The sequence below is a fragment of the Theobroma cacao genome, chromosome 2, assembly GCF_000208745.1.
Source record: "Theobroma cacao cultivar B97-61/B2 chromosome 2, Criollo_cocoa_genome_V2, whole genome shotgun sequence".
NCBI classification, from domain to species: Eukaryota; Viridiplantae; Streptophyta; class Magnoliopsida; order Malvales; family Malvaceae; genus Theobroma; species Theobroma cacao.
The window spans coordinates 39,903,560-39,916,226 of record NC_030851.1 but is presented as its reverse complement, the minus strand read 5'-3'; the positions used below and the strand labels follow the sequence as shown (position 1 = coordinate 39,916,226).

At 35.2% G+C, this 12,667-nt stretch overlaps 2 protein-coding genes across 2 annotated transcripts; one reads left to right on the top strand and one right to left on the bottom strand.

Annotated features, from left to right (window-relative positions):
• Nucleotides 3,706-6,868, top strand: LOC18610342 (transmembrane emp24 domain-containing protein p24delta9). Its single transcript, XM_007045942.2, has 4 exons — nucleotides 3,706-4,227; nucleotides 4,356-4,565; nucleotides 6,271-6,347; nucleotides 6,443-6,868. Exons 1-4 carry the CDS (start codon nucleotides 4,021-4,023, stop codon nucleotides 6,585-6,587), a joined length of 639 nt encoding a protein of 212 aa, XP_007046004.2. The 5' UTR covers nucleotides 3,706-4,020; the 3' UTR covers nucleotides 6,588-6,868.
• Nucleotides 7,202-12,590, bottom strand: LOC18610341 (serine/threonine-protein kinase STY46). The gene is made up of 11 exons (XM_018115489.1): nucleotides 11,913-12,590; nucleotides 11,708-11,782; nucleotides 10,906-11,022; nucleotides 10,045-10,139; nucleotides 9,581-9,701; nucleotides 9,366-9,445; nucleotides 9,007-9,066; nucleotides 8,629-8,750; nucleotides 8,457-8,542; nucleotides 8,255-8,370; nucleotides 7,202-7,770 (listed from the first exon to the last, which is right to left on the bottom strand). The coding sequence occupies exons 1-11, from the start codon at nucleotides 12,228-12,230 to the stop codon at nucleotides 7,644-7,646; spliced, it is 1,317 nt and encodes a 438-aa protein (XP_017970978.1). The 5' UTR covers nucleotides 12,231-12,590; the 3' UTR covers nucleotides 7,202-7,643.

The following is a 12,667-nucleotide window of genomic DNA, read 5'->3' as shown; positions in this document are numbered from 1 at the left end:
ATATGTATATAATTTTTATTTTAAATTTTCTTTTAATAATATATATATACTTGATTATATTTGATATATTTTAAAAAATTTTATAAAACAATAAGATTCAAATTTTAAATTTTTTAATTTTTTTATATAAAACTAACAATCTTTAAATCTTCGATGGGTCTAGTTATAATGATAATATTTATTATAAGTAATTTTTTTTAAAAAAATATTTAATTAAGAGAAAAAAAAATGGGGTGGGGTTATACACAATAGAATCCTTTGTGAAGCTTAGAGAATCAAGAAAATTGCCGGTGTTTAGTTGGATAAATACCAACAATTTAGAGTAAAGAACAGAGTTTAGGCTGTCATTAGATGAATTCAAGGTCTGAGTTTTTGAGGAATCATGCACAATTAACAAACATAAAGGTATTGACAAAAAAAATTAATTAAAAATAGACTTTTTAGGACATCTTCCCCGTTTGGTACGAAGGGTTAATTTGACTATCGATTAGGAAATAATTAATGTAATTATAAAGCTTATTAAATTAAAAAAATTTAATTTTAGCTTGAAATGACTTCTTTTTTTATTCATCCGTTTTCCAAGGGAGGATGAAAAAGAAAAAAAAATAATCTGACGGTTGAGTTAATGACATAATAAATGTAATTATTAAATTAAAAAAAAGTACAAGCTTTCTATTTCTATTTAAAAGGGAGGATGATGATCTCATCTCGTGCAAAAGAATATTCAATTTCTAATTATATATATATAAATATTTCTCTCTCGATGTGGTTACACGATATACATGTGATTTATACGTTTTTCTCTATTTTAATAATAGTTGAGATCCTTGTGAAATTCACCAAATTTGAATACAATAAGTAATAAAAATTAAGTACTATATTAGAAAATAGATCATACATGCCATGTCCAAAACCTTATTATTACTTTAAAAAAATATATCTTTTTTTTTTGTAGAAATTTTGTTGACAAAAACCAAATTCATAAATTTTTTTGTGAGAAATAATTAACCCTTCACCCATAAAATGTTTTGCTAGAAAAAAAATTTAATTTTATCAAAATAATTAAGTATTTCAAAAATTTATTACACACACGCACACGACATTACATATATATATATATATATAAGATCTCAATTTATATGATATTAATATAAACCTGTTTCATTAATATGCCATCCTCATTCATCAGGAATATCAAGCTGAAAGAATCAAACTTCTTAATTAGTTCTTTAAACATGTTCTAAGGAACTTACTATGAATGTTTACTTTAGTATTTCAGTTTGCCACAAATTCCCAGCCAAAATTAGTTCTATATCGATCTCCACCCTTGATCAACACCTACAAGCTTTAATGCCAACGGCCATGGTGATCACATTACAAGCTGTCATTCTCAATTTCAATTTTTGTACTATTTTGCCAAGAAAAGGAAGAGAGAAATGGCTGGAAAACCAAAACCCATTCTCATTATTTGTTCATAAAAAGAAAAAGCTTTTGCATTGATTGTATGGATGGGATAGGCAGGCAGGCAGGCAGCCTACATGCAATCGAAACAAGACCAAACTTTGATACCTTCTTACTGCAAAAGCTTCCCTTCAACGGAAAGCTTGCTTTTACCCATGTGTTCTCGCACATTTTCTAGGCAACCAAGCAATGCAGCAGCTGCTCAAAAGCCGATGAATCCTGTGAAAGACAGAGGAATGGAATGATATGAACAAGACGGATGCATTAATAAATGTAACTCATACCAATGATTCCAACTTTGAAATCTGAAGAAGAAGCAGAAGAAGAGTACAGAATGAGATGAAATTCCTAGGAATGCACTCCCCCACCAAGTTCATTGATGAACTTTGGAGGGCGCCTAGCTATGGCATTAATGGTCAACGGTGCTGGTTTTTTGTACTAAATTCTGCAAGTATAGTGACAGAAATAATGATATAAAATATAAATTGTATTAATAAATTTTATCAATTTTAAAGTAAAATAAAATAAAACTCTTATTGACCCGTATTCAATCTCTTTTTCCTCCTATTGTTAAGAATTTTAATCAAGATATATTAAATGATCCGAACTCGATAGGAAGAGACATAAATATATATAGTAATATATATAAAGACACTTAAATTTATTCGTTTTTAATATAAAAAATATTTCTAACAAAATATTTCATAAAAAATTATATAAAAAATATCATTATCATTGTAAAAAAATAATTTTTGTCGAAAATAATTTACTTTTATTACGAAATATTCCGTCGAAAAATGCTGTTTGTTTTATAATGTAAGTCTAAAATGCTTATTGTGCCCTCAAAGTCAGCCAAAATTGTATTTTATATACAATTAAAGATAATTCGATCTTGGACATATTCCATTTCCACAGGGATTGCAAACACTAGAACACACGAGGCAAAGCTAATTGGTCTGCACCGACCACATTCGAATTCGGTATTGCTTAATACGGATGGAGCTTATCGAGCCTCCAGTCATCAATCTACTGCAGCTGGCGTTCTTCGCGATCGAATGAGTACATGGAAATATGGTTTTCCGGTGAAGTTTGGCAAATGCTCAAGTTATAGAGGTAAGCTGTGGATAGTTTATTAGGATCGGTTAATGGAATGGGATGAAAGTTATCGGAAAGTAATACTGATAATGGATTGATAATAAAAATGCAGTAGAGACTATTACAGAGGAGAATGATGAGCCAAACATTAATTTTGATTTAAACTCAGCTATTAAAATTTTTTTGAAAAAGAAATGATAAATGAAGATCATGCATATATATCGAGAATCTAACTGTATGATAATTTTTTTTGTTGTAAATTTAGCTTTTTTTCTATATATTGATGGAAAAAGAAATATAGCTTAGTACATCATTTTAGGTTAATTAAAAAATGTTCATACTGTCTACAAATAAAATTATATTAATATTAGATGATGGAGAATCCAATATGTATAACTTTAAAATAGATTCTCATGATGGGTGATCATTCAATCCGTATGATAAAAATAAAGTATAATACAATTTTCAAATTGGTGAAATAACTTTCTAATACGCATAATAATTTATATATTTGAATCCAATTACAAATTTTGATTGAAAACTTTCGACAAAATGAGTAAGAAGTTTGTTTCTACTTAAACTTTCTTGAAACCCTTATCCCAACAAAACTTTAGTCTCCAATATAAAGCCCATAATTCAGCTTGTAGAGAAAAGCAAATAACCATATAGCAAGTTTCCAACTTCATCTCTAATAACCCCTCTTGCTGCTGTTAATCCCGATTGCTCTCTAGTACTACCATCGACATTAAACCTTTCAATATCTCATAAGTAGGATATTTTTAAATATCCTCTTAGGAGCAATGTAGTTATTCTCCAAAACGATATTATGGGAGTTTCATTTCTAAGTGTAATTTACTGTAATTTGACTATTTTCCGTCTTGTATTATATAAAATAATAATAAAAAATATATTTGTTTGTAAGAATCTTTTTTTTTTTTAATGTATATCTGGCGCAGAAGTGCATGGTTCGAGCGACTAGCCCTGCAGGATCAACCTCGAGGCTCGAAGTCGAAGGCATAACCATCGGGCCAAGACCCAAGAGCCCATGGTTCGAGCCCACACCTCTAATCTTTCCAGTTAACACGTGTCATCTTTATGTATTTAATATATTAATTTATTTTTGTAATATTAATAAATTATAAGTAAAACACGGATCCTATGTTTTCTACGTGCCCGTGCATTGAAACAGATCTGGGGGGATACAAGACAGGACAGCCTAAGTGTGACTAGTTTTTGCCATTACGTGTTTTCTCCAATCCTATCTCACCACGTGGCTGACTTAACTTTGACTTTGTTTATTTTTAATATATATTTTTTAATTTTCTAACCTCTTCTTCTACACTCTTACCACGACCCCCTCCTCAAAGCCGAACCTTTTGCAGCAGCAAAAAGAAAACCCCAAAGAATCTCTTTCTCTGTCTCTGTTTCTGTCTCTGTCTAGCAGTTGAAGTTGAGTCGTTAACTATGATTCTTCGGTCGCTTCCAATCGTGGTTCTGGTGCTGGGGATTTTATCCCCTGCGACGCAATCGTTACGGTTCGAGCTGCAATCAGGACAGACTAAGTGCATCTCCGAAGACATCAAGAGCAATTCAATGACGGTCGGGAAGTACCACGTTGTCAATCCCAACGAGGGTCACCCTTTGCCTGATTCTCACAAGCTCACCGTCAGGGTACTCTAGAGAAAAAACAAACAATCTTTTTTTTTAATTTTTTGGGGGTTTTATTTTATTTTGTTAAAGAATGAATCTTGGGATTAATAAGGAGTTTTTTTTTTTTTTGGTTGGGTAAATGAATGTAGGTAACGTCGACGTATGGGAATAGTTTCCACTCGGCGGAGAAAGTGGAGACAGGGCAGTTTGCGTTTACGGCGGCGGAGGCGGGTGATTACATGGCTTGCTTTTGGGCGCCGGTTCATTCGCCGCAGATTACGATAACCGTTGATTTTGATTGGAGGACTGGAGTCCACGCTAAGGACTGGTCCAACGTTGCCAAGAAAGGCCAAGTCGATGTAAGTCTTCTGGCCCTTCCTCTTTTTTCCTTTAAAAATAAATAAATAAATTGTTTTTCATGTTTTTTTTTTATTTAACCTTATTGTTTGATGAGGTAGTTCTGGTTAGTCACCTAACTGCTAAGATCAAGATAGTTGGCATGTCGGAAAAGGACTGGTGGCAGCTGGGGACTTGGGTTAGGTGTTTACCTTTGAAGGGAATGGCTTATGTTTGTTTACTGGGGCAAAAGGACCACACCTCTAATTGTAGAATCTACAATATGATGAAATCCTATGCTCAAAAGCTTTCGAAATGAATTGAAAATTGCATTTTGTTTAAGATTTACAATTGTGGTCAATAAGATTTTACGCGCTGAGTAGGTTTAGGACCAATTGCCATTCATGGGATATTTTTCATGATATCGGCTAGAGTTAAAGATTTGCTATTGTTAAAGGAGTGTCTTCCTCTTGTGCTACAAGCCCATGAGGCTTGTTGTTACTTGTTAGAAATGATTCGGTGAAGGTTTTGCTTGGCTTCACATTGCTATTGATTTCCTGGAAAAGTCAGGTTGCCCTGTGGACTAGTTTGGAGAAACCTACAGGCATATCTTATCTTTACCTGCATGACATTTTGCCTTATATTAATAGGGTGGTGGGTTGGTGGGAATTGAACAGTGCCTGTTGCACTTGCTGCTGGAAGTTTGAAGTACTGAAAAGTAGATTTCTTCTAAAGACCATTACAGTCAATTATGGTTAATTGAAACTTTTTTGAAAAAAGATGTAAATCAGAGTTGCTAAGCTAAAGGGTTGCGGACTTTCAGTGTTTCATGGAAAATGCTACTTTTTCTTTAGATTTAAGCTCTGTTATCTTTTTCTTTTGTCAGCATACCCACCATCTTCACTTAGCATAATTGGTAATTGTGGAGTTGACTAGGCTGATCCAGCACTTTGGCTTCCATATATGAGAATTTTCCTTTGCTTTGATTTTAAACCTTTTTTATGGGCTTTCTGTATAGTAGATGCATGCAATCTTACATGTGATCATGTTTCAAGCTGTTTTGCCTTAGCAAGCAAAACATGGTTACATATAGTTGAAGCTGCTCAAGATCTTGAGCCTTCACTGGATATTAAGATAATACTATTGAAATGTTGTTCTAGCCCCTTGTCTCTCAGTGGTAAAGCATTAGATTTATCAGCGGTAGTTCTTTAGATCATTGGAGCCATCAAACCTTCCAGCACATTAGTTTATTTGATATTGGAACATTTATTTCTGTCCTTGATCCTATCCTTAAAACTGCTAAACATCTCCTTAACACAATTTAAGTAGACAACTTGTGTTTTAAAGAAGTAATGCTCCCCAAGGCATCTCCTTTGCTATAATTTTAAATCATTGTGAGGAAGCCAGCTGTACAGCCAGATTGTATGGTAGAAACAGCGAATTTACACAGGATCAAAGATAGCTTGCATAGCTTGTTGCAGTCCTTGCTGCATACTAACTAGGAATCCTACCAATCAAAACTGCCCCACTATTACTCATCCGACAAACAGTAGGCCTGCTGGGATAGCTTTGTGTTCAATATTGTTTTCATATCATTAAGAGTACCTGTACCTGGGTTTGGAAAATGAAGCTGCGGAGGTGCTTATGTTTTTATCCATTTTCTGAGTGTTAGATGAAAAAACAAGAGCCTCATGTTTTCTTTTTTGGTACTTCTATTGTAAATATTAGGTCATGGAACTGGAGCTGAAGAAGTTGTATGATACTGTTACTTCCATTCATGAGGAAATGTTTTATTTGCGGGAAAGGTAAGGAAACATCTTTGCCACTCAAACTCATGGAATGTTTACCTAACCTATTTTTATCACTCACCACTTTCGATTTTGTTTTTGTTTTTTATCAGAGAAGAAGAAATGCAGGAGCTGAACCAAGCTACTACCTCCAAAATGTTCTGGTTGTCCTTCCTCTCACTGTTTCTTTGTTTGTCAGTAGCAGGAATGCAATTTTGGCACTTGAAAACCTTCTTTCAGAAAAAGAAGCTCATATAAGTTTGTAGGACAACAATTTTCATTTTTTCCGCTGTACTCTTGTAAAATATTTTGGCAAAAATGTTCTTTGACAAAAATAATTTCTTAGATTAATTGGAATTTTCAATAATCTCTTCATAGATTTGTAGCCACACTTTATGTGTTTCTTTTAGGAAGAGAGAGATACAAAGGGATACACACTGGTACCCTTGCCAGTTGCTGCTTTTCCCCTTCAACTGGAACCCGAACTGACCTCCTCCAGCCATGGAGCATTTCTGTTTGTAATCTCATCTCTTTCATCCTGTCCACTGCCTCTTTTGCCTTTCCCTTCCAAAATCTACCATGGCATCTTTGATTAAGCAGATTTATCTTTCATAGATACATTCTGCCTTTGGGTGTGTTTTGTACAAGTCTTATGGCATCTGGTGTGGTTAAGGTGTCTTAAGCTTTCAACTTTGCAGGCTCATTTCACTGCCTAAAGTTCACCCACAGTTGCCATTTTTTTTATGGCTGCTTCTGTTCCTTTGATCCACATTTCTGTTGGGTTTAATTTTGTTTCTTCTTAAGGGATTAAACAGTAAAGTGACCAACAGTTAACCCATCAAACAAGTAGCCATGATTGAAGAAGTTATCCCTTGCAAAGTTCCACAAATTCATCATATACAAGAAAATTCTGCCTAAAGATTCAGACAACTTTGTCCAACCGTTTACAAAAAAAGACACTAAAACAACAAACAACATAGAAATTTGCCTATTGTTTGCTCCTCATAATCAATAGTGTGACTATAAGGCATTCCAATTGAAGGATGAAAGATAAAAGAGACCATAAGATGAGAAAACATTTTATATATGTCAATCTGAATGATCTCCTCGGTTTATTTGCTTGAATTCGAGATAATAAGAGTTGAAAATGCAGACACACCGGCTCATGATAGAATTTGGAAAGAATAGAGGAAAACCAATCATAGCAAAATCTATCATAAGCTACTTAGTGAGTGTATTCACAAGACCATCTGCACAAATGGGAGAGCTAGTGGAAACAGGATGAAAATCATTGATTTCATCAAATCTTGAGCATCATGTATTGAATATATTCCAATGATGATCGGTGGGTACATTTTCCTTGATCTTTTCAAGCCTCTTGAGAATTTCCAAGAAAGATGGTCTTTGGTTCATGTCAGCAGCCCAACACTTGTCTGTTAAACTAAGAAAGATTCAAGAAGAAAGAAATCAGCAACCCCACTTCTCCAAGTCTAGCAGTCCAGTTGTTTGTATTAAAATAAGACAAATTTGGTTAAAATAAAGTTATTAACATTAACTAAACGTTTCCAAAAAGCGACTTTGCAGTTAAAAGATTGAAAAAGGTAACAAGCTAGGAAAGCTCGATGTAATGATGATACAAGAAGTAGTCGAGGAAACAGTAAAAAAAACAGAAAAAAAAGTTTAATTGCCCTTAGAGCAAGGTCAAGGTGTTTTGAGTCAGTGCAGGGAGAACTATAAGGTTAAGATCTACAAGGCAGGCATGAGAGGTTTCAAAATTAGCAACAATATGCAAATATTCATGCAGAAGTGATAATTTTGTAACCAACTTAATGTTGAAAAACTATACTTATGGTTGGACTATGTACATGGTGTTGCACAACCCGAGAAGCATTCTACTACAGTAGAGAAACTTCATGATGGCTTACTCTTTCAGTTCAGGGAGGTATGATTTTGAACGAAAAGTAGGCCTGTGTCCTTCTGCGACATACTTAGCTGCTTCATAAGGCTCGTAATGTGAGAATGGAGGCTCTCCTTCAAGCATCTGCTCCAATTAAGACTATCATATGCGTTAGAAGTAGCCTCAAATACTTCATGTTCAAATATCATTTCTAGTAGGAAGAAGATTACCTCATACAGTATCATTGCGAAAGAGAAAACATCAACCTTTTTATCATATTTTCTGTGTTTGAAAACTTCAGGAGCCATATAACGATCTATTGTTTCAATTCCAAGAAAAGCAAAGAGAGTAAGTATATGAGAATCATATTTCATTGAAAGGAAATCTATAAAAGACACTCACAACTCCCTGTCTCGCCAGTCATTTTGTAGACATCATGAGAATTTTGAACCTTGATGAGCTTGCTTAATCCAAAGTCTCCAACTTTCAAATGGTCAGCGCTGGAGTTGACCAAAAGCACATTCCTGAAATAAGGAAATAAATTTTAAAATGAAAAAGTCAATGCAGCTTAGAATTTTCAAAGTAAGAAAGAAGTCAACTAGAGAAATGAGGAAATATTTTGTGTTTCGGGGAAAGTCAAAGTTCATTAAGCATTCAAAATTCCAATACTAACATAACAACAGAGTCCGGGACATGAATATAGCCTAGAAATCAATAACTAGTAGTAAACCAAAGACAGGATTGATTGCATAGCAAAACCTGAAACACAACCCAACTCACCTTGGTTTAAGGTCTCGGTGAATTATAACATTTGGCTCGTTGTGAAGATAAGCCATGCCCCTGGCCACAAAATTCAAAAAATCTGATTAGCAGAAAAGCCATTCATATGAGAGAAAATTAAATGCAGTCACAGCGCCAATGCATATTTGGCAGAGTAGCTCCCTGTCAAAAGGAAAAGGAGTTGCTCTTTATAACCAAAGAAAATTAAATATTTCATCCTAATTCCTAAAAGCAAAAGGACATAAGGTATGCTTCTATATTTTTCATGAATTTTCGCCCCAGTTTTACTTATTAGATGCTAGAGAACATGAACCATAAGTTGCAGACTATACAAACTAAGTTGCGGCTTTCACAGATACCTAGCTATGTCCAATGCAAAGTTGATGGCTGTTGCTGGATTAAGTGCACCCTTTTCCTTGAGATGCTGATGAAGATCACCCTGTAATAGCATATAATGATAAGAATGATAAGATTAAGAAAGGACCTTTAAAAGTGAAAGTTAAGATTTCTAATAGAATATTCTGTGGAGAGTACTAAAATGTTGAGAATGAGAAACATGTATGCATTCACATACCCCTCTTAAATACTCAGTAATTAACATAAGAGGCTTCTTCTCAGTTACAGCTCCCAGGAATTGAACTATATTAGGGTGGCGGAGCTTCACTAGCAAATTCACTTCATGCCGGAAATCCTGACTGAACCAGTAGAGCAAAAGCACACAATTCCTTTCTTAATACAACAGAAAACTTGGATAGGGAGGAAGTAATTAAAGCTACAACAAGCATCAGATTAACCCTGTAAAATGTGGAAGTGACTTTCTAAAATTGGACCTTAGTACACCAAAAAGAAAATATGCTATAAGTCATTAGAGATGCCTTTTTAGGTTTACATGTCAGTTTTATCCTTTCCTTTGGTTGCTATTCATTTTCATGAGAACATTAAATTCAGCACACAACATGCATCAAAGAAAGCGAACATTCAAGGGAAAGAACTTTACAAGCAACTATTGTGAAATATAAAAAAGCAAAGTGGGCTTACATCACCAATCTGTCATCTGAAAGAGATGGAAGAATGCGTTTGACAGCTACTGGTGTTCCTCGCCAACTGGCCTTCAAAATCTCACCAAATGACCCCTGCCAGCATCAGATATAATCAATTAAAGCACATATTTCAAATAGTAAAAGAAAAATACACCATAAACTTGCATGCTGACAACCAGAATTTAAGCAGCTTACATATGAATCCAAGTTGGAAACTGACAGATGGAACTTACACATCAAAGGGACACTACAACAGTATAAAACCACTAATGGAAGGTTTGACAGCAAATTCGAAGTTATGTTAGCCCAAAGAGTTCTATCCTACCATACCAACTTAAAATCATGAATCTCTCTACCTCTCTCTCTTTGGCCAAGTAAAATCATCAATATCTGATTACAGAGAGATGGGATCATATTTCCAAAGATCATGTCATTATCAATCAATTAGACCAACAATTCCCAAGGGCCAGATTTGATGTAATTGTCCATGATAATTGTGGAACTCAGACATATTAAATCTCAATTTTATCAACTGGTTACCATCTTGCCAAAGAGGTGATTCCAATTTTCCATTATGCTAGCCATAGGAAAAGCTAAATTACATTTTTTCTTGGCAAAACACCATTCATCTACATTTATGATAACTACTCTCTGATTTGACTAACAATCACATGCACTTCTGACACCAAAACAATGGAAGACATTATCCTTGTTATGGTAACTGAACTACGATCAAGACCAATTCACCATTCAAAAATTGACAAGCAATTTTCCCAAAATGATTTTACACTTAAAACAATTTGCATCCATGGAAAGCTCTGCTCTGCATGTAAATAATACTACGAAAATGAAATCACACCTTCCCAATAATATTTGAATTTGTGAAGTCCAGCTCAGAAGGGTCAATCTCCCAGTCACACTTGTTTGGTAGAGGGGGTGGAACTGGCTTTGGTTCGAAATGGCTTCCATTTTGGCCCTGCAACAATGAAAACTTTAACGTTTAGCCCACAAAAGCAGTTAAAATGCAAAACTTACAAGATCTAAAAGAATTTCCATCAAGTAAACTTGTTTAAGTAGCTTCAATATCAATCAAATCTGTAAAAATAATGAACGAGCATTTAAGAGTCAAAATCAATGTTACATTTCACATTTCAAGGAAACAGTTCATGAATCATTCTAAACCAAAAAAAAAAAGTAAAAACATTGTCAAATCAACAAGTACAAAAAGGGAAACACACACACACAACATTCTAAACAAGCAACCATCTCTAATATGATATACCTTAGAGGCTTCGACAACATTAGCAAACTTCAAAGGGATGAAGAATGTAATGATACTAAGGATGTCCTTCTAGGAATTCAAACAAATTAATTCTTAAAGATGGATTTTAAAAAAAAGGGGGGAAACATGAAGGAAAGTTAAAGCTCATCCACAGTTTCAAATCAGCCCAAATATGATCACAAAAAGGTCAGAATCAAAGTGCCATTTCCCACAGTAATCATCCATCATACATACTGTTAAGGCTCATTACAAGGCAGAATGAAATTAAAGGAACAGGCATTTTAAGAACTCCTCTAATTCTAGACTAAATATTGAAAGAAAATGCTAGCATTTAAAAATGCTTAATGATAAAGCTTGCAAAGTAAAAAGCTGAACTTACATAAGATAATCCACCATATGATTTTAATAGCTCAATCATATTATGTTTCCTAGCTCCTTCTGCATCAGCTAAAGGCTGCCATCATCAAACCAAAAGAAGCAAAACCAACAAACTTTGGGTTAAATCCAAAACAAAAGTTATGGGAACAGTAAAAGCCTGAAAATCAGAGGAAGTGAAGACAAAAAGGAGGGCTGGGAACGGGTACCGTATTCTTCCAGCGATCTTGGGCGTTGACATCGGCGCCATAATCGATTAGGCACTTGGCGACGTCGATCCAGCCATGGAGTGAAGCCACGTGGAGAGGCGTACGGTTGTCGTAGTCCCTAGCCTGGACCAGAGACCGATCTTCCTCGAGAAGCTTGCGGACAGCGACAGCGTCGTTCTGGTGAGCGTGCCATAAGATGAGCGAAGTCCTGCTCACTCTCGCCTTCTCCTTTTGCTTGTCCGCCGACGACGACGTCGAGCTCGCCTTCCCGCTAGATCCCTGCGCCGGCGATTCTCCGCCGGTTGTGTCTGAACTCATGGTCAAAAGATCTGTTCCTTCGGGTCGGATCGGATCGGATCGATCGCAATGTCTCCCTTCCTCTGTATTGGTTTTTTATTGTTTATTATATTCTTTTCTTCTCTGGGGTTTGGGGGAGAGAGAAAGTTACTTGTAGTGGAAATTGGCACAAAATGAAAGGCAAGTGGGAAATATAACTGTTTCTTTATCGGTTTTTCGGTTTTACTTTGTCAACAGAACAAGATTCTTTCTCTCTCTTAACCCTTCTTTCTTCCTCACAAATCCCATTAAGATTCCTTCTAAACCAATAAATAGCTCACAGAGGGTGCCGGGGAGTGAACGCGTGAGGCCGCGTCGGCGTCGGTGTCGGTGTCGGTGTCGGCGTCGGCCAATAATGGCTTTTGTTGCTTCTTTTGTCACGATTTGTAGACTTCGAGATTTGTTCTTACTTTGACTTT

Excerpts from the sequence above, each read along its gene's own strand:
- LOC18610342 (XM_007045942.2), top strand. The coding sequence starts at position 4,021 with ATGATTCTTCGGTCGCTTCCAATCGTGGTTCTGGTGCTGGGGATTTTA. Across the intron at positions 4,228-4,355 it reads CTCACAAGCTCACCGTCAGG|GTAACGTCGACGTATGGGAA; the intron begins GTACTCTAGAGA and ends AAATGAATGTAG. Across the intron at positions 6,348-6,442 it reads ATGTTTTATTTGCGGGAAAG|AGAAGAAGAAATGCAGGAGC; the intron begins GTAAGGAAACAT and ends GTTTTTTATCAG.
- LOC18610341 (XM_018115489.1), bottom strand. The coding sequence starts at position 12,230 with ATGAGTTCAGACACAACCGGCGGAGAATCGCCGGCGCAGGGATCTAGC. Across the intron at positions 9,702-10,044 it reads TCAGATGACAGATTGGTGAT|TCAGGATTTCCGGCATGAAG; the intron begins GTAAGCCCACTT and ends CTACTGGTTCAG. Across the intron at positions 7,771-8,254 it reads TACCTCCCTGAACTGAAAGA|TTTAACAGACAAGTGTTGGG; the intron begins GTAAGCCATCAT and ends AATCTTTCTTAG.